Source organism: Coloeus monedula (assembly GCF_965178545.1).
Source record: "Coloeus monedula genome assembly, chromosome: 23".
In the NCBI taxonomy this organism is placed as follows: Eukaryota; Metazoa; Chordata; class Aves; order Passeriformes; family Corvidae; genus Coloeus; species Coloeus monedula.
Window position 1 is genome coordinate 3192001 of NC_138803.1, and position 27234 is coordinate 3219234.

General features: G+C 44.5%; 1 protein-coding gene across 1 annotated transcript; it reads left to right on the forward strand.

Moving 5' to 3' along the window:
• Nucleotides 1-1294: 1294 nt before the first annotated feature.
• Nucleotides 1295-27234, forward strand: NGF (nerve growth factor; the record flags this gene model as incomplete). Its single annotated transcript, XM_082296324.1, has 3 exons — nt 1295-1369; nt 23427-23554; nt 26507-27234. The coding sequence occupies exon 3, from the start codon at nt 26518-26520 to the stop codon at nt 27232-27234; it is 717 nt and encodes a 238-aa protein (XP_082152450.1). The 5' UTR covers nt 1295-1369; nt 23427-23554; nt 26507-26517.

Below are 27234 nucleotides of genomic sequence, written 5' to 3' on the forward strand. Positions count from 1 at the left end.
TGAAGCCACTTTGGCACTGTGGGGAAGGAATTCAGGGTTTTTCTACTGGTGCTAATAAAACACGAGGATATGGGTGCTCCAGGTGCAGAAAGCAGCACACCCCTGTGGCAAATAACTTGCTTATCTCAAAGCTTCTCTGCCTCCTTGCTCTTCGCCTTTACATAGTGCCTTCCACACATCTTTCCCCTTCCCAAAGGATTTAAGGACCAGTCTCTCCAGCTGGCTGCCCTCTCCTGGATGGAATCAAAAAGTGTTTGATTACTTCCACTTAGATAAAACGCAGTGATCTGCTTTTAATTTTTTTCCTTGGGTCTGTATAATCACAAAGGTTCCACTGTGCCAGAATGAGAGCTAGGAAATTCTAAGGGGCTGCTTCATAATCCTCAATAGAGCTGCCAACTTTTTTGAGAGTAGAGTTTATAGCCAAATTGCCTTTTATATATATATATATATATATATATATATATATATATATATAACGATGTTTTAAATTTTTATATTCCTTTCCTATATTTATCAGTGCCTAAATCCCACTGTTGTTCCCTTGTAAACTGCTTAATCCTTCTCCTCGAACACACTGGAAAACATTTCCATACCTCTTTGTTGCTTAAGGTAAGCGTGTTAAACGCAGGATGTTTCAGTTGGAAGGATTATTATATAATCTTTTCCTCTGCCTCAAGTCAGGGTCAAATATTTCTTTGCTACTCTCAACCAGTGTTTGGCTGACCCCAGTTAAAGCCAGCTGATAATGGGGACTGCACAGTTTTTGCGGGAACCCGGTCCACTCCTTCCCCAGTTAGCCATTGGTGTTCCTACAGGTTTGTTTACAGGCTCCCGAGATGAGCAAAGGGCTCTGGAGATGATTTTCTAAAGGACCCATTCATCAGGGAGCTGGGAGTTTCATTCTGAGAGCCCTCATCTTTAAATTGAGGGCAAGGATTAGGATGCAGAGTGGAAAGGCTGAGGACAAAACATCCCTTGCAGAGGGTTTCAGTCACTGCCAGCGGCACCGGGAAGCCGGAGGGTTCTCTGGGCGTTCTGCGAGCGCACTCAGACGACCAGCCACGCTTTGAAACTTTCACTGCACATCTGTGCATCCCTGCCTGGGCTCGGCAGCGAGCCAAGCGCCGAATTCCTGCGAGTCCGTGCAGCTCCCACACGTCCACAGCGCTAGGACCCAGAGGGAGCTGGATCGCTGTGAGTCAGAGCGGAGCCCTGAGCGCTGAATGAGGCTGCGGCGGCAGCGGGATGTGAATGGCTCTTCGGGCTGGGCACAGGGGCCGAGGACAGGGGTGCCACAGAGCGCATAGCAGCCCGGACACCCCTCGGGCAGCGCAGAGCCCCCGGCGAGCGGCGCTCCGGCTCTGAGGTGAGTGACCCGCACGGCCGGAGCGCGGCTGCGGCAGCGCCCGGAGCTCGGGGATCCCCGCACGGCCCAGGTGCGGGTGCTGCGCGCTGGTTCTGCTCTCCGGAGCAGGCACGCATGGGATGGCTCTGAAACGCGGAGCGCTCGCTGCCTACAAGCAGCGTTTGCAAGCACAGCGTGGTTTGGTGAAACCGAAAATCGCATCTGCTGAGGCAGGTTTGGCCGCACACACATCTGGAAGGTGTTCGCGGGGCAGCTGTGGATAAGCTTAAAGCTTGAAAAACATCTTTAGCGAGAGCAGCTTAATCTTAGGGAAATGCAAGTGTTCTTACTCTTTTTATCCAGGTATATGGGAACTTAAGTTTTATTTGCATTCTGCAGCAGTTACACCTATATGAAAATTCTTTACTGGCTTTGTTCTGAATATTGAGGCTTTCTTATTTCCTTTTCTTTCCTCCCTGTGATAATTCTACTCTAGAGAAAAACCCCTTTCTTTCTTTACTAATATAAATAAATAGGAATTCTGCTAAATCAAAGCGTGACTGACCCAAGGCAGAATCCTTTTAGCTGCAGACAGAGCAGTACTTCACTAGAGACCATGTATCCTCTGGGATGTCCACTTGGAAAAGCTCACGACCTCCCCGCTGCCTGTGTGTAGTGACAGGATGGAGCTGACAATGTTTATTGATTTATAGCTGGTGATAACACTGTTTTAGCCAAGACACTGCTCACAGATAAAAACGGGGGATTCCAGGCAGGGAGACAGAAGGAATTTGTGTGCTGAGAACAAAAAGTGTTTGTGCTTCGGTTCTTTCTTCACTTTAAATTCTCCTTATAACGCTCAAGAAGTTTTAGAAAAACACCAAAAGTGAGCGTGCTTGTCAGGCTGGTTTTCCAAGTTGTCACAACTTGGAAGTTGCATTGTAACTGTTAGACGGATAATTTATGGGTGTTTTCATGCATTAGAGTATCACAATGAAGTTTTTGGGGCACTTTTTTTGCTAAGTCGAACTAAAATGTGACAATTATCTGCAATAAGACAGAGAGGGAGCTGACTTGTCTGTACATTCCTGCTCTTGGCACTTCTGAGCTGGTTCAGATATTGTGGAAAACAGGCTTTAAAAATCCCCCTGCCAACTGCCATTTCAGGCAGTTTTGTCTGAAATTCAGAGGGTTACAATATTTTCTGCATTTGTCCAAGAGGTTACAGGGATGGAACGAAGAATCAAATATATTGGAGAGTTCTCAAGTATGATAAGAAAGACTCAGCCTTTAAATTTGTAATAATAATGGATATGAATAATTTTTAAACAAATCTCAGCAAGGTCTGGAGAGGAGCCCCCCGACACATCTGTGCAGTGCCAGTGATTTCACAGCTTGATCAGTCCCAGCCACTCACCCCGGAGGGATCTGTCCCTCCCAACAAGGTGGTAAAGAAAGTAACCATGGCTGTATTTTCTCATCCTTGTAGCTCAGCAGTGCCCCTTTTCTCCATCAAAAGCTGAAACTCTCTTTTTAGATGTCTTCATTTAAGTTCAGTGGAGAGTTACAATGAGCACAAGCATCATTTTAACCCATATGCTAAATAAACAATTATTTCATAGGATAACTGAGCAGTCTATGAAATAACCATAAGATATTAATTTTAAAAATCAGGCTAGAAGAATACCTAAAATATGTATTCAGATTAGCATTTTCAAGTGTAAAATATCTTTATTTAATGGGACATCTAGAACAAGGGTCAAATAGAACACGTTAAAAACTAGATTGTTTCAATCAATAGAACAAATCCCATAAATTTCCCTACTGCTCCATGGCTTTGGCCATATAAATGTTCCTTTAAGAACAGATTCTATTAATTGTTTTTCTGTTTCCTTACAAAATGCTTTTAGGACTAACAGAATATTGGATACGTACTAATTATTGCATTAAATTAAAGGCCCGTGGAAAAAATATTGGTGATTTTAAGAAGTTAACAGAAACCTGTGATTTTTTCATCTACATTTTACGAACAAAAAAAGATAAAGGGTTACTAAAATCCATGGTTTCATTCCAAAAGATTCAATGCTCTAACAGCAACGGTCAGCGCTGGATTGGTGGGGTTAGAAATATTTGTCAATCCCAAATGGGAGGCCAATAAAAGCCGGGGAAATTCAACCCCTTCCAGCCCAGCTACAGCAACGGTGACCTCTGCCGGCAGCTGCCCGGGAGCCGCGGCTGCTTGGGCAAAGGATTTGTTAACCGGAGTATTTATTAAAACTCGTTATACTCCCAGAGAAAGGGCGGCAACGCCTCTTCCCACCAAATTTACCTCGTGGAAAGAAAGAAACTTGTCTCAGGGCAGTGGAGCTGGGAAGGGTCTGGAGCCCCAGGAGCGGCTGAGGGAGCTGGAAAGGGGCTCAGGCTGGAGCAAAGGAGGCTCAGGGGGGACCTTGTGGCTCTGCACAAGTCCCTGACAGGAGGGGGCAGCCGGGGGGGTCGGGCTCTGCTTCCAGGGAACAGGGACAGGAGGAGAGGGAACGGCCTCAGGCTGGGCCAGGGGAGGCTCAGGGTGGATATTATGGAAAATTTCTTTCCTGAAAGGGTTGCCAGATATTGGGACAGGCTGCTGAGGGCAGTGCTGGAGTCACCATCCAAAGCGTTCAAAAATGCACAGGTGTTGTCCTTGGGGATGTGGTTCGGTGGTGAACACGGTGGTGCTGTGTTAACGTGTGGATTCAGTCATCTTAGAGGTCTTTTCCAACCTTAATGATTCCATGGTTGTATGGAAGCAAAAGGCACGTGTACCAACGCTCCTATAACTGTGTTCCTGCCCTGGCCAGAAGGAAATTCTCCCTGTGCTGGGTTGGACCTGAGCAGGGTCACAGAGGCCAAAGCATTTCAGAACATTTCTCCAACCAAAGCTCAGGGACAGAGGTCCTGTGGGATGTGTTGTGGCTTTTTCTCTCCCCACAATGCCCTTTGTGCAGCCCCACAGAATTCATTAAATATTTGTGTGCATGTGGATGTGAATTAATACCAAAAATTATGTGGTCAAGCAAAGCAAGATCATTTTTGCTGTTGCCAAGAGATCCCAGGATCAATCACGGTGAGTTATGTGCACTCTTGTCTGCCCAGTGCCACTAATACTAAAGCCATGGCATTTGGGGGAAGGAAAATCCCAGACCCTCAATATGAGTTTCATCCCATCCCCAAATCCTGGGTACTGCTTGTAGTTCTGGATACCGGTTACGAGGACAAAAGGATAAAGTAAAACAAGAAAAGGTGCAGGATGATGAAAGCCTGAAACATTTTCTGTATTTAGAGAAACTACAGAGATTATGATTTCTAAGTCTGGTAAAGAGATGGCTGAGCAGGGGTGTGAGGGAGATATTTATAGTCACAGTTTTCCTTAAGATGTTGAAAGGAAATGGCTGTTGTCAAAAATCAAGGAGCAGGAAATATAACTGGCAGGTGGCAATATCGAGGCAAACAAAACAAGGTGGTTCCTCTCTCTGGGCATAATGGAGCTGTGCAATTCCTTCCCACGGGATATTGCAGGTCACAGGGTTCAGGAAGCAATCGGGCACACTGAAAGCAAAGATGCTGCCTGTGGTTCCATAAATCTGTGATTCCAGAATGACCTCGGAGTGGGAGAGCAGCCCAAGGACATGATCCTCACGTGGCTGCTCTGTGTGTACCCAGCTCCCCAGCTGCTGCAGGAGGCAGAATTTCTGACCTGGGAGCACTTCTGCTCTAGTTCCTTCTCCTTGGTGCTTCAGCTGTCAAATACTTGACCTACCTCCAAAGATATGACTGTAATATTTACTGTGGGTTGCCAGGTCATTGGTGAAAGAATGGCAATTCTGACAAAATCAAAAGGTAAAATAGCATCCCTCATTTTGATTTTTGCTCAAGGATTAGGTGTAGGCCAGTGTTCATGGACGTTACCACTACAGAAAGACATCAGTGATGAGATTTACAGCTCTTCAGGCGAATCAGTGTCTGAACAGATCATGAGATAGTGGAGAAAGGCCATGAATCCTGGGGCATCTTGTGAAATTCACTGAAATGGGGAAATACCATTTTCTCTCATCTCAATGTGGTCTTTATATGGAGCTGACATCTTACTTGAAAGTCCTTATTGAACTCAGGTCTTTTCTAACAGCCCCCACTAAAAATGTTATACACAAATAAATCTCAAGTAAAAAGTAGCAGGGAAATGCCTCATTAATTACACTGACAAAAACCTTTCACTTTGAGAACTGCACCACCCTGAGAAATGCAGCAGAGAATGGCAATGCCAGCAGTGAAACCTGGATGCCAAGAACCTGAGTGCATTGGCAGAGAGCTGAGGAGTCACCAAGGACATCCAGAGCTGGCTACAGCAACCCAGAGTCAGAACAACTCCTGGGAGAAACATTTAGATCACACCAGGACAGGACAGCAGGAGAAGATGAGCAGAGTGCTGCTTAGCATTTTGAGCCTGCACACAGCTGAAGGTTGCCCAGTGCATGGAGAAATCAGGCCCTAAATACACACACACACAGAGGAACGAGGCCTCTGGCACATTATCTAAATTCAACTGCAGGATGTAGTTTGAAATGACGTTTGATGGCTTTTCTGCCACATTTCTGCCCATCTTTTGAGTTGCCCCAGGCCACTGTTCACTGAATGAAACACCTCTGACTTTTCCTTATCTTGGAGGCAGCTGTTTATCACCTTTCTTCTTTTTTCCCCTGAGGCTCCTGCATTTCCAACAATGCTTTGAGATTTTATGGCACAGTAGTTGACACCATCAGGTGACCCAAATCAAGATGTATCAGTCACACACTCTCTGTTGCTGGGATGGGTTTTATCGAAGAAAACCAAGGGATTGTTTGGGTGAGAAGGGAACTCATCCCGTTTCACCCCCTGCATGGGCAGGGACACCTTCCACTATCCCAGGCTGCTCCAAGCCCTGTCCAGCCTGGCCTTGGACACTCCCAGGGCTGGGGCAGCCACAGCTGCTCTGGGCACCCTGTGCCAGGGCCTGCCCACCCTCACAGGGAGGAATTTCTCCCCAATATCCATCTAACTGCCCCCTCTCAGTTTAAAGCCATTCCTCCTTGTCCTATCTCATGGATGCGACTTCCACATTTCACAGTGGCATTTCCTGGAAGAAACTGAGGGATGGTGACAATGCCCAGTGCTGAGGAATTGCCTGGCCTGGACTTTCCAACCAAACCCTAACATAATCCCCCCTCAGCATGACAGAAATCAAACCTGCAGTGACCAGACCACTTGAGGTAGTTCAAGACTTCTTTTATTCAGGGTTTTTTTAAAACTGAACATCAACCCAGACCATAAATGGGTTCCAAAAAGTCTGTCCCTCGTTTATCTTCCTGGCTCCAAAATCCAATTTCCTGTCCCCATAGGGTCCATAACAATGTGCCAATAAAAGATCAGATTCTGCTCCCATTGACTTGTTAGGAATCAAAATCCCCACTGCTATTGCCCTGGGTCACAGGGGGCTGGGGGTTCATTAACTGTGACACCGCATTCAGTTGTTAATTGTGCTTGGAATTTCCAAGAGTCAAGCACAAAGACAAAAATCAACCAGAAGGTAAAACAAGATCTTTGACTTTGGTTTGGGCCTTGGTTTACATATTATTGACAAAATCATAGGATCATGGAATCATTATGGTTGGAAAAGACCTCCAGGGTCATCAAGTCCAGCCTCTGACCGAACACCACGATGCCCACTAAACCATAATGACCATTCATGTCATGCAAATATAAAGCTCCTTCCAAGAATAAAATCAAAGAAATGAATGAAATGAATGACTAATGGATAAAATGAACCTGGTTCTTAACTCAGGGCTGGTCATTTATTTTGAGCTGCCATATTTTTGAGAAATGTTGCTGCCTTAAAGAGGATGCAGCAAAAATGGTCTTAGCTCATTTACTTGTTAACTGCCCAGGAAATTTATAAAGATTACACTGATTCTGACAGTTCTGACCTACAATGAGCAAATTAGCCCAGTGTAAATACAGCTGGGCAGCAGATTATGTGTTTGATAACTTTCTATTTGCCAAGTATGGCTTTGCCAGGTGAAAAATTACTATTTTGATTTTTTCCCTGTTCTTAATCACTTTGTATTTTCCCCTGTTGTATAGGTAGAAAGGTGACACAGATTTTTTAGTGGTCTGGTTCACTGCTTTACTTTGACTGTTTTATTTTGTTCCTGACACAACCATATGTGATCCAGGCTCTTTAAAAAAAAAAAAAAAAAGAGTTCTTCAGGAATTTTTGTGATGGGGATTTGCCAGGCACCTCATTGCTACGTAATACTTTGATTATGATACATTTAAGAGCTCTGGCTCACAGAATAAGGGTTTTTCTATTTTGAAACATAGCTTTTATTCTTTTTCTTTGATGACTTTATGTCTGGATGAGTCAGGTATGAAAAAAGACCTGTGCCTGTTCACAAAGAGTTTTGCCCTGTGGTGGATGACACAGCCTGCATTTTCCAAGTGCATCATTTCCTGCCCATTATTCCATGATTCTTTTGGGATACTCTATGTCCCAGCACTGGACCAGCAAGGTGCTGGAGCTGGGGGCATTCCCACAGCCATACAAACTGTTTATGTGAATTATTTATACCATGATATGCTTATCTTGCTCTTAGAATCTTCTATTTGCCCCTGTCAGAGACAACGAGCCCTTCACCTGGTCGGTATTGAGAGGACATTAAAGGGGTTCTCTCTTAAGGGGAATAAGTCGATTATTCTTGTTTCTGCTCAGTGTTAGCAATTTTGTCCATTTCCCTCAGCAAAACTGATCACAGTAACTGCACTTCTTACCTGGGAGGAGAAAGCACATGAAGAGTGTCAAGAGAAATAAATAAGCACAGAATAAGCCACTGAAGTGAGGTGTGGGTTTACTTTCCAAAAATCTTTTCCATCCCTCTCCTCATTACTGAGGAGCAACCTGGTCCAGTGGAAGGTGTCCCTGCCCATGGCAGGGGTGGAAAGGGATGAGCTTTAAGGTCCCTTCCCACCCAAACCATCCTGGAATTCAGTGATTGGTGTTATCAGTGCTCTGAATATTCAACATCCATGTTTCTGTTCTGCCTGGATCCAAACACTCCCTGCCCCAGTGCCTCCTGCCAAACCTTCCTCTCATCATTTTCTCAGGCACAGGCTGTAAAGAGGAGAGTGCAAAGGGTCACTGCTCAGCCTCACATTCCAGGACACTTTATCTATGCCAAAAGTGTGAGTTTCTGGTTTTGGCAAAGCATCCAGAATCCAAAGCATCAGAGGGAGTTTGATCCACGAGCTCTCCCTGGATGCACGTTCCTGGTGCTGGGAAGGGCTGTTCTAGAGACCATTTCTTTTCTCTGTGTGTTCTGAGAGAGAAAGCCATGTGGCCCTTTCCTTCCCATTTCTTCCCTCCTCTTTGAAAGCAAAGAAATTAGAAAACTATTTCATGACCTGCAGAATTTCTCCCCTTTGTTCAATATTTCAAATTTTTAAAATAATTTAAGTCATTTGAATTCAGTCTTCAGCACTTGCTTGTGCCATCACTTGAAAGCAAAAGGAAATACTTTCTGTGAAAACAGCACATTTCCAATGCCACAGGAAAACGGATGCAAGGTTTAAAGTTCCAATTTAAAGTTCATCTCTCTCCCTTTGAATCTGAGAAAGCTCATTTTCAAGTGACATGTATTTAAACTCTGGCTTTGTGCACAGAAATGAAGTACACACCTAATCATCAAAACTCCCCTCTGCTTTTCATTTTAAACAGGCAAAAAATGATCTTGTAAGGCTTAGACCCTGATTATTGCTTGGAACCTAATAATGCAAAGAAACCCCAGAGAAAAGTTGAAAGATGAAAAATTCAATCACAATAGGCCTCTTTCAAAAGATGGTTCCTTTAGAAATCTGCTAGACATATGTTATTTTAACAAATAGAATAAAAAGCCTTTTTTTTTGGCGTTAGACAATGTAAAATTGTCATGTATTCATCATCCGATGAAAATTGTAGCAAAAATAGGCAAATACCAAAGAAAAATCTATTCCTATTGCCACAATTATGTCAATAATCTGTGGAGTCCCACTTTTCAACAGCATTTAATATTTTCATACTACAAATCACATCTGGCTACAAATGTCATCTTCTGTCTCTTCCCACTCCATCCCCACCCATATTCTCTTCCTTCCAGTTCACAATAAAACTGCTTTTTTGTAACCACAATGATTCTTCCTGACAACTGATTCACCACACAAAAGCATTAACAAATAACACTGTAATAAATACAAGGTGCACATCAAATATCCAGACAAGGCAAATACATGGTTACATACGGGGTTAAGTGTTATAATGACAGTTAATTTCAAATATATCACATTATTTGTACTAATTAATATTGGCACAACCCCATGGAAATTCAGATTTGGGATGGGAGTTTTCTGAATGTTTTCTGTGGAGCTACAGAAGGTGTGAAGCCCAGCCATGGCACCTGTGCTCATGTCCTGCTGCAGAAGAGTGATGGACTCTGAAGTGAAATACAAACCAGAGTCACGGTTATGTGGGAAAAGGATTGTGGAATTTATTATAGAATCATTAAGGTTGGAAAAGACCTCCAAGATCATCAAGTCCAACCTTTGATCGAACACCACCACACCCATTAAATCATTTTGCATCCCCTGTTGTGACTAAAGACCAAACCCACATCTCAGAGCTGGTGGGTCCCACCAGGGGCTTCCCAGTTTAGAAGCTTTGGACTGAGTGTTCCCAGATTCCTTATGAAACCCAAACACTTCCCTTCACAGGGTTGGACAGAAAGGTTGAAAGGTTTAGGTGGGATATTGGGAAGGAATTCTTCCCCATGAGGGTGGGGAGGGGCTGGAATGGATTTCCCAGAGCAGCTGTGGCTGCCCCATCCCTGGGAATATCCAAGGCCAGGTTGGATGGGGCTTGGAGCAACCTGGGATAGTGGAAGGTGTCAGGGTTGGAGCTGGATGAGCTTTAAGGTCCCTTCCAACCAAACCATCCCAGGATTTCATATTGATTCTTTCTAATACTGGGCCTCACCTGAGGTCCCCCCACCTGCTCTGCACATTCAGCCAGATGAGAAAATGTTCAATCCAGGTGCAGGAGTTGCAGCCAGATGTTTGTGTTGTAACTTCAGTCTTGATATCATTGGTGACTACAGAAGACTGGCTCACCCTGTGTGCTATTGCCCTGGGTCACAGGGGGCTGGGGGTTCATTAACTGTGACACCACATCCAGTTGTTAATTGTGCTTGGAATTTCCGATACTACAAATGGGATGGGATAGCTTCACACGACAAATATCAAATATTCACCAAAGCAAGCAGTCAATAAAATTGTGCAACCATGTGCGTGCAGGGAAAAAGATGATTCATTTACAGATGTGCTGCTGATAAATTTTTCATCGCTGCACACAACCTGGGGCACATCAGGAACCAGACAAATGTTTAAACACCACCGTTATTTTCCACTAGACAAAAGTCTTGCAAAAAGTCTGGCATTTCAGCTCCTCTTTGAAACAATTTCTGCTGGATGTAAGAAACAAAACCCACAGAAATTATCCTTTTGGGATTAATTCTCTAAACATAATGACTAAAAAGCCTAGTGGCTTTACCCTTAAATACTGCAATTTTTGCTGCTTGTACTAATATCTGCAAGAAGTTGGTATTATTTATCCTTCTAAAACCTTCTACAATGTTATTTTAACTCCTGGAGGCTGCAAATTTTCTGTCGCAGAGACAAGGCAGCACTGCAGCATTGTTCAGAAGGAAAAATGTGAGAGAGGGCAAGTGTCTTGTTCCAGTCTGTTAATCTGTACATTACACTGTAACCTACTGTAAGCCTAGGAAATGGAAATAAAAGGGAGCACTGGTGAAAATCTTAAAATTTTTGCAAAGAACAAGTTTTCATGAAGCAATTAACTGCCTGACTGGGAATATCCCTGCTTTTTGTTTGATGTCAAACTCATGGGTGGTATTTCGAAACATTTGATTGAGCTCAGTCAATTAGCCTTGATTATGGTTTGGCTTTTCCCTTGGAATAGGCTGATCCATAAGGAATGCCACTCATACCAGCACTGAGGCAGAGCAGGATGACTCAGCTGATTAATCAGCTTTCTTTTTTCTCATTAAGAAGCAAGTCTTTGGCTTCTCCAGCTGCTGAAGTGATCACTATTGAACTCGTGTTGGAACTCACACAGCTTTGGTCACCCCTGACTCACATTCTGAGAGAAGAAAAGTCACCTGCACCCCTAATCTGTCAGAGAATCATGGAATTACAGAATCCCAGACTGGTCTGAGCTGGAAGGGACCTTAAAGCTCCTCTCATTCCACCCCCTGCCATGGGCAGGGACACTTTTCACTGGACCAGGCTGCTCCAAGCCTTCCCACAACTCTGTGACTGAGGGACACACACAGAGCAATGCACCCTGTGGTTTCTGTTCATCATAAAGTCCTTGGGATTTGCAGGAGAAATGTTTCCATTCCTGTTGCTTTCTGATCAAGATTTGTCCCTAATTTGGAATCAACCATAATCCCCATGTTTATGGGTTCTGATAATTCCTTCCAGACAAGCAGGTACTGAATCCTCACCTGTATTTTGCCAAATAGATCTAATCACTTCCTCAGAACACAGCACAGCATCTGCAGATGAGCTGTTTTTTCCAATCCAAAAATTAGATTAATTTATTAACTAAAGTAATGGAAGAAAAAAATGGCTACTTGTAAAAATCTTAAGTAAACACCGAGCTTTTCCCCCTTTCTTTAATAGGTAAATGGCACAAAACACAACCAGGGTACAGGCACAGTGTGTAATCATGGTCACGATGCCTACAATGTAAATGGACTTAATGACAAAATTAAACAAATCTCAATTAAAGGCACAATGATTCCAGACAGGCAAAACCCATCACTCTCCCAGCTTCCCACTAAGTAGATCTCCAAGCATGGAAAGGTTGCCAGCTATGGGGAACAGTTTAGAAAGTTAATGACAGTAAAAATGGGATTCACTGGAGACTGTAATCCTGACTCTGTAAGCATTGCCAGAGGCCTGACATGAAGGAACAAGTACTATTTCAAGCAGACTGCAAAGCCAAGGCAAAGATTAACATCTGTCAGAATCAGCTACAGATGAGACTCTTATTGATCCTTGAGTGTCACAAGAATTTAGAAGGGCTAAAAAGAACTTTAAAGACAATAATCAAGCATCTGTGGATTTTGGTTTGTAAATCTGAAGTACCTTTCCCACATTTCAGCTATTTTTTTTCAAAGAGCTGTGTGTGATGTAGCTCAGTGCTACAAGGCAGAAGAGCTATTTCTTCCAACTTAGTCACTGTCAAGTTTAGTGTTGCAGGAAAAGCAGTGACAGGGAGCAGTTCTGGTGCTGTTACCAACCTCCAAGACACTGCTTTTCGTGTTTGGACTATGTTGCTGTGGATTTTGTTTCTGCCTCATCCGTATCTATCCCTACTAACAAGATTAAGGCTTTGCTCACATTCTTCTAATTAAAATGCTGTAATACTGAGAAGAGATTCCACGTCTTCTTTTAGCAGGGTAATCAGTACATCTGTGAGTTCAAGTTACTATTTTTTAACATCAAAGCTTGCACAAACATAGCTCTCTTCCATGCAGGCCATGACTTTTTATCTACACTGGTTTGAATAACAGGCTCCATTTTGTAGTGGGGTCAACATCATCTCCTACAAGGAAAGGCTGGGAGAGCTGGGAATGCTCAGCCTGGAGAAGAGGAGGCTTCAGGGAGACCTGAGAGCCTCTTCCAGTGCCTAAAGGGGCTCCAAGAGAAACTATGGACAGCCTCGAGTGCCAGGACAAGGAGGAATGGCTTCCCACTGCCAGAGGGCAGGGATAGATGGGATATTGGGAAGGAATTGTTCCCTGTGAGGGTGGGGAGGCCCTGGCACAGGGTGCCCAGAGCAGCTGTGGCTGCCCCATCCCTGAGAGTGTCCAAGGCCAGGTTGGATGGGGCTTGGAGCAGCCTGGGATAGTGGAAGGTGTCCCTGCCAACCACAGGCTCCCAACATCTTGTCCTGTCAGGAACACGTGTGCATTTTTCCGCAGCATTTTCTCCTTATTAAACTGGAAGAAGCATGATCTGACTGGAGCATGTCCAGGGAAGGGAACGGAGCTGGGGAAGGGTCTGGAGCCCCAGGAGAGGCTGAGGGAGCTGGGGAAGGGGCTCAGGCTGGAGCAAAGGAGGCTCAGGGGGGACCTTGTGGCTCTGCACAAGTCCCTGACAGGAGGGGGCAGCCGGGGGGGTCGGGCTCTGCTCCCAGGGAACAGGGACAGGAGGAGAGGGAACGGCCTCAGGCTGGGCCAGGGGAAGATTGGATATTAGTGAAAATTCCTTCACTAAAGGCATTGCCACAGGCTGCCCAGGGCACTGGTGGAGTGGAACACTTTGAAATGTTCAAAAAACATGTAGATGTGGTGCTTGGGAACATGGTTTGGTGGTGGACATGACAGTGCTGTGTTAAGGTTTTTTCCAACCTTAATGATCCTGGGAACTTCCAGCTGTATTTCATTTACCAGCTGCAACCTTGAAATTTTATTTACAAGTTTTTAGTTCTGTAGCTTCTTCTTGCTATAGCAAGGTACCACTCCACAGCTTTCAGAAGTACCTCCTGCCCTCACTCCTTCCCCTTATTTTCTGTAAGCTTGTGACACTGCACGAAGAGAAGGTTTCATTTAATCAGCTTCTGCAAGATTGTTTTAGTAAATGTAGGCTGAGGAAACTCATTACAGCAATTTAGTTCTCCCCAGTCCAAGAGTTCCCACATTCAATCTATTGATTGTTCTCACTGTGGAAATGGAAAAAAAGGTTCATATCTAGTATAATAATAAAAAGTAGCAAGGAAAATAATATGCTGGTAAACATGGGAACAGTAATCTTCTAATCCTGGCCTACTTTTATAAGAATTCCCTAATTTCCAAGTCCACATACCAGGGAAGTCAGTGAACCCCACAGAACGCTGAAGTGTGAATAGTGCAAAGATGTCCCATGCCATCAGTGATAGCACTGTGTTGCAATGCAGGGATTCAGAGCTGTTCAGACTCAGAACAGGGCCAAAGAGAATTCTAGAAAATGTGGTAGAAACACTCAAGGGCACACTTTAAAGGAAAAAGAGGCATCTTTCCCATTATAGTTTGTACTGTAGCAAAAAATGCTTTCAGCAACAAGATGATGCCAGAAAATGTGAAGACCTTTCGAATGCTCCTCACAGAAGTGAGTTGCCAAACACAGATTTATCAGAGCTGCTGAGACTGCCAGGTCAGTCCAACTCCCTGTTTCCTGTTCTTAAGCAAAGGTTGCTGATCTTCATTTAAACTTTTTTGAGCTCTGTTCTGTGCTTGAAGGATTCCCACAGTACAAGACAGGATCCGAACTCTCCTTGACAAACTCTCTTCTGTTGAGCTGTCCTTTTGCACAGAGTAGCTGTGTGGCCAGGAGAACTGTTCAAAGACACAGGCAGTTATTCCAGAGACAGCTGCAGGCTCCCAGCAGGGGAGGACGTCCTGCACGCTGCAACATCATTCACTTCTCTGCATATTACACCGACCATCCTTCAAGCTTTGTGTGAGGTGAGGATATTCCAGAGTTGTCAGGCTCCAGAGGTTCAAGATCCAGACAAACAAACCCCTTCCCACATTGAAATGTCACCTTAAATTTCATTTCACCTTAAATGGCTGAGTGAGGAATAAGAACCTCCTATCTTAAAACATCCACAGCAGCTGCCTCCCCTCAAACTCTTGACATAATACAAAGATGGAAAACTCCTACTCCCCACTGCTCGCTGGGTCCGCGCCCAGCAGCCCACAATGTACAGCTGAAACATGGCCCCAGTTCAAACTGTCTCTGCTCTTTGGGAGCATGAGCAGATTTGTTGTGCAGCAGCTGCCTGACACACTCAGGATGCTGAGAGTGCTGAAGTTTGGGCTGTGTTTCTCTGGCCTCACAGGTTTGGTGTCAGGGTCGCAGCGGAATCAGAGCTGAGATTCTCAGAGCATAGGAACGAAGTAAATCAATCTCTGTACTAACTCAGTGCAAGGCAACGCAGCTTGGATTAGTTTCTCTGAATATATATTCTGTTGCTAATGTACAGAATCCATTGCATTTTGTTACCACCCCTCTTTAGGGGTGCCAGCAGTTGTCTGGCATAGTGAGTTAATAGAGTAATGAGTTAAAACAATCATACAGCAAGGAGTAAATACCTTCCACAGCAGATGAAAGCCAAGACGCTGAAGAGGTCCCACGTGTGCTGCAGAGAAGATTGTGTGGGGCAGCAGCTCTGAGGCAGCTGGACTCAATGTGTGACAGGAGAAGGCAGGAGCTTTGCAGATAAAGGAGTCAGAAAGCACGTGGAGCAGCACTTGGAGCTGGAGAGGAAACAAAACAGAGGATGTCAACACATAGGCATGACCAGGGGCAGGAGTGAGAGCCAGAGAACAGATTTTAGGGATGGCTATCTCACTCTCCTGCTGCTTTTTAATTCGTTCACTCCATAAAAAAAGGTGCAGAAAAGGGTTTTGGTAAAGAGAGAAGGAGCTGGTACTCGCATGGATTACAAACACTGGCAAAACCACTCTTGTTTTTCTACCACTTGAGGCATGCACACACTAAAATACAATGAACAAATAAGGACAATAAGGCAAATAAAAGCATGTGAAGAAATAGGATCGGTTTCCCAAACATCCTGAACACTTGTGCTTTGCAGTAGTCCACTCTGCTGCCAAGTAATCAAGATGATCTCCCAGGCTGAACTCAGAAAAACATACAGGGGGAAAAATGTAGGTATGGAGCATTTTGCATAGTGTCAACACACTTCCACAGAAACCAGGCTTTAATCCTCAGTAAGTGCTGAGTACAAACATACAAAGTATGAAAGCCCAGGGGTAAAAATTCCTGCGGCACCACAGTTTACAAACCAGCTCTGTCTCTTCATGGAAGGCACCGTTGCTTCTGGAGTGCTGGAACTCCAAGGCGAAACCCCATTTGCTTGTTTCCTTTCTCCGATCGTGTTCAGATGGACCACAGCATTAGAAGGAATATTGTAAAGGTCTAAGCAATAGTAAGAACCTTGTGTTTTTCTTGGTAAACTACCCTAGATGTCAGGAGACTCCTATTTCTCCTGCAAGAACTACTTGTGCTTGCAGAGAACATTACAAGATGACACTGCAATCTGATAACTCAGTGTTTCTGTGGTTTATTTTGTTTTATTTGGTGGTGTTTCCAGATGTTCTGTGGACATCTCTACCCTGTTTCTTAGGAGGTTTTACCCTCTCATTACAAAACTACACCACATCTAAAAGGTTCCTGCTGTGCAGGGAAACAAAACCCTTTTTTCCACCTCTTTGGTAACTAAATTTTTAAACCACCAGCAAGTAGCAAAAAAACTTCAAAGCTGAAAGTTTTTCTTGCACCAAACTAAAGAATTTACTTAGTTTAGATTTAACACACGAAGATTATTACTTAATATATATATTTTTTATTATAATATATTACTATATTACTATTTATTTAGACCTGCTTAATTTAAAACTCACCATATTTCACATCTCTGTAGTGGAGTGCTTAGGAATTCTAAAGAAATTGTTTTGAACCCAATTTAAATGGGAAAGGCAGGTGCAGTACAAGGGTTTGAGCATTACCACATCTTCACAATCTGCAGAAAAAACTCAGGCTTTGCAAGGAGCAGATAGACAAATATCTGCCCAAATCCAGTTGTCCAGAAATTATGAAAATATACTTCTCAAATGTCCAGGATATTCAAAGAATACAGAAGTCAAACAGCTTATGAGAAACAGCCCAACGACTTTGTTCGTTTGTACATATAATTCACCTTGGGGTATGCTGGTTTAAGGGAAAATATTAACATTTTTCTGTAGTTCAGAGCATTATGCCCGTGCCTTGTGAGTTACAATAAGGAGGGCACAGAATGACTGTGACTGCTGTGGGGTCAATACCCATTTCCTACTGCAATAAAAATATGGAATTCAATTTCTAAAGGTGTCATTTGAGGGGTTTTTGTCATGATTTTCCTATTGTAATGTAAAGTAAATCATAAGAGAGGGAATTTGATCCCTAAGAAGGCAACTGAATTCTGTAGGTCTCATGAAGGTAAAATAGATTTAGAAATAGTAAAGAATATCCTAGAAATTAAAAAAATAATAAAAGGAGGTGGGCAATGGAGAAGAGGAACATTGCTACTGCTTGGCAAGAATCCTGTGTTATTTTTTGGGTTCTTCACATGCTACAGAAGTAAATTCTACTGACCATGAGTGAGAGGGGAGGATCATTTTATTAAGTGTTTGTAAAAGCACTCGACAATTCTGGATGGAAAAATCCTACACAGGCAAAGCAATATTCCATTCCAGTATTGACTGCTTCTTCCCTATCTCAGCACCATCTGAATGAACACAAGAGCAACTCCACGTCATAAGATTTTATTTTGTAGATTTTTGTCTATATCCTTAAGGGTTTTTTTAATAGAAAAAAGATCCAACACATCAGTTCGAACTGCTCCAGCTACAGAATTTATCAGGTGCAGCCAGAGCCTCAGTTCAGTAGAACAGAGGTTTTAAAGTTCTCAACTCCCTCCTTTGCTGCATCCTTCTGTACTCTGACTTGCCAAGCACAGACACCCTTCAGCTTCCCTTTGGAATTTCTCAGAATTCCCGCCCTATTAAAATATCGTTGAGTCATTTAAAATAGTTATAAACACACTGGAAGATTTGTAGAAGATAAAATTCCTTTTGGATGTAAATAATTAATAGAACGGGAAAGTCTGAAAAGTCATGGCCATAATTTATGGCTGCTCCTTGTCCTTACATAATGTTCTTTTCCAAATTCATGATCCAGAGAAACACTGAAGATGATGGAGTCTACCTTTGGGAATCTGATCATGACATCCCAGCTCATTTTTGTTTTCTACCTCATTTCTGGAGTCACTACATTGATGCCTTACACTACAACTCGTGCAATTGCTAAAAATCACCTTTGTTCAAATTTATTTGTGCAGTTGTAGAAAAGTGAAAAAGGAGAATATAAATGAAAATTATGAGCCTGAATAAAAACTAAATGCTAGCATTGCTGCTGGGATTCAGCTGGTTCTTATTAATCAGGGTTTGGAAAAGAATCAGGATTTATATTCCCTTCTGAATAGCTGGAATAAGATCACTAGTTGGAAAGGTTTACTGGCCCTAAAGATATTGTATTTTTCTGCCTTAACTACTCTTGGCTGTAAGAGGGGATGTAACATCACAGTCTGACTGCCCTCATACTTTCTGTTCCCAGCTGAATTCCAGTTCTTTTTGGTTGTGTTGTGAAGTCTGAAATTCCAGTTCTTTCATTACTGGTAATTTTGTATTGGAAACCTCAGAGCCAAATATAGCAAGCCAAGTATTCCCAAATTTAAATCCATTTGGGAAAGGTGTAGAGGGGAGAAGGGCAGGCCATGCTCCAGCCTCAGGAAGGCCTTTGGACTCACTGTTTTAAGCAGCAATAGGGAATGAGTCCTGCTGTGTTTGGATAGGAATTGTAGGGAGCAGCAATCTCGTGCTGGCTGCCAGCTGGGCAGGATGGAGGCATCCAACTTTATATGGATGGATTTATCCCATTTATCCTGCAGTAGTTTTCCTGTCAGTTAGTGCCTGAGATCTTTAGTCACTCCTTGGTGCCTATGAATTAGGATATATGAAACCCTGGAGTCCTATAAAATATATATCCAGCTCCAAGGCTATATGGAAAGTTCCAAAGTAATCATCACGTGTCAATCATTGATTTTAGGATTTGCTTTCTGGATGATAATATAGGGATGATATACAACCCTGGTATGCTCAGATAACTTGCTCCTAGCCAGGATATTTATTTCTAGCTTATTTAATTTACCAGCTTTATGCCATTGCGGTCGTTGACTTCAGGAGAATCAGATTCACACGCTCCTCCAAAGGCTGTTTTCTGTCATTTGTTTTCAGAGATTTGTCACTAGTTTTGTAAGTGATGTGCTTTCCTTCACTTTATTTCAAGAGATTTTTATCTTGACAGAGACAATTTTTTTATCTTTTATTTAATAACTGTCAGTTTGGTTTTGTTATCTGAAGCAGGATGAAGCTTTGTGCTCTGTCAGGGCGGCTCTGTGCATGTTCAACACTCACTAACAGCCCATCTGTCACAGCAAGAGCTGCATCCTGTCACAAGCCTTTACTGGCATGGCCATCTTGACCTAAGATCATGGTTTTTTCCCAAAGGAATCACATTTTAGATGGCTGTTGATGCCTCTGAATTCCCATGAGCACGTTCTACAAGTGAGAGACAGTATCATGGTGCCAAACGTTGTAAAGCGAATTTGAGATGCAGAACAAATGATTATATTCGTAGAAATTTTGATTTTGTTTTACTCACTCAGGAGTTTTAAACTGAGCCTTCTGAAGGTGAGCTCTGCCTGTCCCATGTCATGAAACCCCCGGCTGTGGCTCCAGGCTGGATCTCTCCCAGCAGGTGGCCTCACTCAGCACCAAATGCTCTGAGGGGTGTCAGTGAAGGTGATGGGAAATGCACTCCTTTCCCTGTCTTTGGACTTCTCTACAGAGACACCAGCAACTAAAATCTTGATGTACTGGTTCAGGATGAAAGAAAGGATAAAATTAGGCCCTTACAAATAAGCCATTTCCATTGCTTATACCCTAGTAAACTTAAAATAAACCTTAAGAAGTGTTTTCCAAAGCTTCACTGGCTTTGGATTTGGTGAATCCCCACCCTGCAGAATCAAAGAATGGTTTGGGTTGGAAGGGACCTCAAGGATCATCTGACTGCACTCCCTGCCATGGCTAGGGAATATTCCTCTCTCCCAGGTTACTCCAAGCCCATCCAACCTGGCCTTGAACGCTTCCAGGGGTGGGTCCAGACTCAAGGTGCTATTCCCCCTTAAGTACCCCAAATTACCAGAGGCTTAATGGGCTATGAGGCATCCCTATTATTACCTTTACCCGGGCTAAGGATGAGTCAGAGCTCTGGAGGCAGATCCTGGGTGCACATCCTGTGATGATGAGGAGGATCACGGTGACACGATGCTCTGTGCTGCAGGGCAGCATTTTTCTCAGTCTATTGCTCTCCCTAGAAATCCTCAAAGGAACATTTCAGTGCTAGAGGCATTTGGGGAAAAAAAAAAAAAAAGGAAGTGAATGAGACACAGGTAGCTTCCAGCTGGCTCTCCAGCACCCATAAACCTCTTATTTAAGGGCTGAGTCACTGCAGATATAATGGAGGAATGAAATGTTGAGTCCATTAGAAATTCCCATTTTCTTGCTCATCAGCTAAGATCAAGGGAAAGCTGTGCCTCTGACACTGCTCTTAGTCATAATGGCTTCAGGATTCCCTTCAAGGCCTCCCTCCCAGGGCCTCCCTTCTCCCTGAATTGCTACTGCTAAATTTTAATTCATGTAACTCCTATACCTGTGAAAATGTTTCCGTGAGAGATGTGCCAGAGGCACCTTCTCTTTACCAGCAACTTCAGCAGCAACTGCCTCCCTCATTTCTCTCTCACTACCAGAAGCAATGAGACAAAACTAATTCACTACTTGTTGCTTATTTTGGTGACCTCCATGATCCCATTTGCTGCACTGACAGCCAAGCAGTTCTGTTTATTTTTTGCACATCCCTAAAATACGCCAACAACTTCAAGAATGACAGAAAACAACATTCCAAATTGTATCATGCCTTAGATTACAACATTCTATGCTTATGTTTATTGACTATGTTTATTTTTATTTAGAAAATAATTCACTTGCTGTGTTTGACTGAGCCAAATGAGCATTAATTTATCTGTTCTCTGTGTAGGAGCTACTTTAGTGGCATCTGGTCAACGTGCGGTGAGAAGGCTGCACTGACTGCTATTTGTATTGGAAGCAATTAATTTAGTAAATTTATTAAATTTTCATTCCTCATAAATTTCCAGACAACATTCCCTGTTTGTCCATTTTTCCTCAGATTCTGTGGGTAACTTTAACAAAAAAGGAATTCCCTAAACTTGTTTTGTTTGGCACTTGCTGCACTTACAGGTCCTGCAAGCAAAGAGCTTTTCAAGACACAGAACCATTTTCTTTTTGATGTGATCCATTTCCCCACTCTCCAGAATCATGGAATCATGGAATCCCAGGCTGGTTTGGGTTGGAAGGGACCTTAAAGGTCATCTCATTCCACCCCTGCCATGGGCAGGGACACCTTCCACTATCCCAGGTTGCTCCAAGCCCTGTCCAACCTGGCCTTGGACATTCCCAGGGATGGGGCAGTCACAGCTTCTCTGGGCACCCTGTGCCCAAACCAGTCTGGGATTCTTTAATTCTACTCTACATGTGCTGAGACTAAGAAATAAGATTGAAGTGAGATTTTTTCACCCCTCGTGTCTGTCATCCTGGGTGCATGTAAATCCTGAAGAAACACTCACTTCAGCAGGATATTTTATGAATGTCTGGGAGTGGTAGAACAGAGGAATAGTCTATGGATGCTGAATAACACCGCATCATTTACTGGATTCCACCACAGCCAGGAATCCGGGAAAAAGACAGTAAAAGAACTTTTAAAAAAAAGTCCTGCTGAAAATAAATGCTTTTGTGGTTAAAAACCAGCCAGTTGGAACTGAAACAGTGTTTTCTTAGGGTGGCAGAACAGTTGGAAAAGTTGTTGGATTATTTTTGGCAGTGGCCAGCACATTATAGCTCTATCATTACTGGTACTCAACTCTCCAGAGTTCACTGAAAGGGTTATTACTTCACTAGCACATTCCTGCAAAAATACAGCATACTCCATCTGTAGCATGAAGCTTTGGATTCTGGAACTCTGTGTGACCTTTCTGACACACTGATACGAGTGTAACCAGCTCAGCTCCTAAATACTGCAACACCCAGGGGGAACCTGAGCCACAGCCCCAGACAAAGCCAGGGTGGCCAAACCACTGCACAAGTGTTGCACAACGAGCACGTAACAGGGTGACTCCTGTGCCCTACACTGATGAAAACAGGCTGGGAAGGTTTCAGCTGGGGGTTTAAACATCAATTAACTTGTATTTGTGTGTTGGTAAGAGCCAAACCCAGTGGCTGCCTTTGCTGGCAGCCGGTGCTCCCGAGGACAGACGCTGTGCAGGTGGAAAGTGAGTCCAGTTCATGCTTTAGCATTAGCAGCTTGTTCTCCTTAGCAAATGCACTTCAGCCTGAATGCAGCAGGGTTTTTGCAGCACAGGAGTACCTTATACAACCCCTATTTACCTTATGAAATGGAACAGATAAGCTATTGAATAATAAGATTAACAAAATATTATTTCTATTCCTTTCAGTGCCATATCAGAAAATGTGTTTTGATGAGAAAGTGTCAGCGTGCTGGATTTAATTGATGAGGAAAATAATGGTTTTCCCTTAACTGAGGTCTATACAACCATTCACAATGTAGTGATTAAGACTGGAGTCATTGCTGCCCTTACAGTAGCAACACAACAAACATCTAAGTATGTGCTTTTATGTGCCTGCAAGTTTTGTATCTTCAATTCTTCTCAAATATCAGCCACAGTCAGATAATTGTCTGCCAAAATGCGGCAATATGTGATTCTCCTCCTGAATTTAATTGTAACCAGATTTGCTTCCCAGAACAGATGTTGGGGCTGTGAGCCCTGGTTTGTCCCTGGCTGCTGTGCAGTGCCAGGTATTGCTGCCCCACAGGGAAAAACTCCTGGGTTTGCTTGTCGGACCGATTAAAAGTTTTAACTTCGGTTAACCGAAGTTAAAACTTTTAATCGGTCCAACATTTACTGAGCCTGGAAGGTGTCTGAGAGGGGTGGGAAGCAGTGTATTGATAACCACAGTTACAAATGTGCTGCTCTGCAAAGTTTGGAACTGCTTTAGACAAGCTTGATGCTGTGACAGGGAAAAGGCGCAGCTCAGAAAGCCAAGGGGGTTTGTCCCTGTGCTGCTGCCAAGAGGGGAATGGTACTGAAAACACTGATTTGCTGGCTAATTATTGAAACAAACCCTTCTGCCCCTAGTGACCCACGGCACACGCAGCTGGCAGGTGCAGCAGGGCCCCATGGCAAGGTGCAGCCCAGCCCGGCTCAGCTCTGGATGAAATAAGGACCTTGCTGGGGGAGCAGTTCTTTGTGCAGTCCACTCAGAGGTAAGCCAGCACTCACTGCCCACAGCAGCCTGAAGCCACCCATGGCCAGGCTCACACAGCAGCCACACCAGAGGAAGGGCTTAAATAACACTTGACCAACACAGAAGTGGGATTAGTACAGGTGTTGTAATTTTGGCATTAAAACGCCTGTGATAACCTTTGTGGCCGGGCTTCCCATCAGACATCCACAGACCACCAGCATTGGAACTGGCAGCTGCACATCCCCTGCGAGTTCAGGTGGCTGCACGAGGCATCCACTGTGAACATCTCCAGAAAGCACCATGAGAGGATCTAATAACTGTGTGACAAAGTTTAGACAGAGAATCATAGAATCCCAACCTGGTTTGGGTTGGAAGGGACCTCAAAGCTCCCCATGGGCAGGGACACCCCAGACTCCCCAAAACAGCCTGTAAAATACCTCTGTGTCCCAGCAAAAGAATTCACAATCCTCACAGCCCAAGGCACACCTATTCTTTAATATTAACTTCTCCTGCCTGTGTTGTCATCAAGTCTCATTCATTTTTTAATGTGTCACTTTCTATTCTCCACTAACTCAATAATGGATAAAAAGATTCCATTTTGAATCTTTACAAAAGTTACCACGTATCCCAAATATGTTCTGTCTGTGTTTGGGCCACACTCCACAGAATGATTTGCCTCAAGGAGAGGAAATACAAGGCAATTAAAAAAAAATACAAGCAGGCAAGGTCTTTCTGCTTTTGTGTTAATGGCATTAAAGCAAAAATCTCAGCACGTGCAACACAAGAAACGCAGAGAAGGGAGGTAAATGTAGCTGCATTTTAGAACAGCAAATTTTGTATAGCACAAAACCAGAACCAGCTCTTTGCTGACATTGCAGCACCTCTTTCCTATAGAAGGAAATAATAAAAAAGGGGTTTATGCATAAACACAATGCGTTGAGGCTGCTATTGGCATGGCTAAATTGTGCCTGGATTTTGTTCTGCAAACCTTTTCCATTAACATTTCTGTTGGGAAAGCTAACTCTTGAGAGATGTAATGAAGCATCTGACTTTAATTTGGTTGTAGAACAAGGGGTTACTCTCTGGAGGGTGCACAGCCAAGCTCTGAGCTACACCCAGCTCTGTTTCCTTATACAGAGGATGACGAGTGCTCCAGCACGAGCAGCACGTGGGAAAGGAGCAACCCTCAGCCTTGCTTTAAGCAAATTAAAGTGGCTTTGGAACAGTAAGGATTTGCTCCGTGACAAACATTTGACTCTCGTCGTCATCATTTTGTCCCCAATGCCTCCAGCCCAACAGTTGCACAGACAAGTGCTCACGTGGCTTTTGGCCTTTCTCTTCCTTCCTCCCCTCCATGCAGGCTCTGCTTCTCCTCCCTCCTCAGTCACTACCTTCACTTGGCATCTCCTGCTGGTTTCCTAAATGTTTGCTCAGCCCTGCACAAACCCTGCTGTTTAAGTCATTTCAGCTCCTGTCCGAGATAAGACACACAAGATCCTATGGGACATCTTAGGGTTGTTCTGCATTTTCCACAGGATTATGCTCTGGCAGAGCACCCTGGTTGAGTCCTTTAGAGCTGCTTGGGATTCTAATCTGAAAAATCTCCACAGAGAGGGGGAACTGCAACCATAATTGACCCACACCCAGAAAAAACATTAAGACATGCTGGGAAATCACAGTGGAACTGCAGAGCCCAATTCCTCTGGTACAAAACCCTGTTTGTCCAGTGGCTTTGGGGCTCCCTGCCTGCTGGCCGACCACGGCAGAGCTCGGGGCCAGCTGAGACATGTCAGGAAAACAAGGCAAAGAGACGGGGAGGAGCCTCACCCGGGCTTTTCTGTTTATACCCTGTCTCTGCTTATTAAGTCTTTACAGAGGAAACACAATGTCTGCCGTTCACTGCAATTCCAGAGCGTTTCTGAATGTCTCTCGTTCCGAACATGTGGCTGAATTAGTCAGCACATGGTAGTTGCCCAACGAGGTATTGCTGCTGCTGCTCTGCCAGCATGAAATGGGTCTTAGCAAGGGTTTAGACAGTTGGCTTGCACTTTTCCACACCCAAACAGATGTGCATATCCTCTGGATCGAAGGAGGACCAGCACTGGCACTGCATCTGCTCTGCAGGGACTTTTGGGGAGTTCTTGCTTGTGGCATTCTGAAAAAAACAGGTGTTTCCCTGTCCAGAATTCCCAGTACTTTGGCCACAACGGCTTTAGCTTTGCTGTATCTAAGATGCCAATGCAGAGGTAGCTTGGCACCCACAGTGCTCCCGTATCTGCCCTTGAATCTGGAAAAATCCCATCTGCCCTTGTGACACAGATACCTGAGCTCTTTGAGGAGGGAGCCTGGGCTTTATCTGCCCTAAATCAGTGATGTGGTGTGTCCTGAAAGGGCAGGTGGGAGAGCTGGCAGCTGCTGGAGGCTGCTGAGCCAGCCAGCAGTGGGGCCTGGCCACATGGCAGGTGAGTGGCTGCTGAGGGTGTGACAATGGCACGAAGTACTGGCTTGGTGGCCCCCACCATAGCCCCAAGGACACCTCTGCACACAAGTTTAGGGAATGGGCAGCTGTTTAGCCAAGGGGCTGCTTCTACTTTCACTCCTCTGCAGCCAAGAGACCAGCCCTGGCCAAAAAGGTTGCTGCAAAACTCACTAGAGATCTGACTCCTGGGAACATGCTGTCGCCATATGGTCTCCACATTAATAACACCAAACAAGTGCTTCATAAACAGTGCTCTAACAACAAATACCAGAGGAATTAATAATAATCTAGCTATTATTTTCTAATGTTCTCGCTTTATTAAGAACATTGATGCTGTCTGAATGAGCTCTTCCGGAAGAACAACATCTGGCACCCACATGAATACCTGATGAAATCCGTATGATTCCGGGTATCTGATAAATTTATGGCCAGAACGGCAGCGGTTTGTGCCCGCCCAGCTCGCAGTAACAGTGCCTTTCTCTCTCGTTCTAGGTCATAACGTAATGCCCATGCTGTTCTACACTCTGATTGTAGCTTTTTTGATCGGCACACAGGCAGCTCCCAAGTCAGAGGACAATGCTCCACTGGAGTATCCTGCAGAACACTCCCTGCTCAATACCCAGAGCGACCGACACCACATTGCCCAGGCAGCTCCGCAGACATCCCACGGCCACACCACGTGGAGCCTCGGTAGGAAAGAAGCTGTAAACATCACCGTGGACCCCAAAATTTTTAGGAAGCGGCGTTTCCGGTCTCCCCGGGTGCTGTTCAGCACGCAGCCCCCGCCGGTGGCCGGGCAGGGGCAGAATTTGGGATTTCTCAGTGGCACGGGGGCTCTCAACAGGACTGCCAGGAGCAGGAGGAGCACGCACCCCGTGCTGCACCGCGGGGAGTTCTCGGTGTGCGACAGCGTCAGCATGTGGGTCGGGGACAAAACCACGGCCACCGACATCAAGGGCAAGGAGGTGACAGTGCTGGACGAGGTCAACATCAATAACAACGTCTTTAAGCAGTACTTTTTCGAGACCAAGTGCAGGGACCCCAAGCCGGTGTCGGGCGGGTGCCGCGGCATCGATGCCAAGCACTGGAACTCGTACTGCACCACCACCCACACCTTCGTCAAGGCCCTGACCATGGAGGGCAAGCAGGCGGCCTGGAGGTTCATCCGCATCGACACCGCCTGCGTCTGCGTGCTCAGCAGGAAGGCAGCGAGGCCCTGA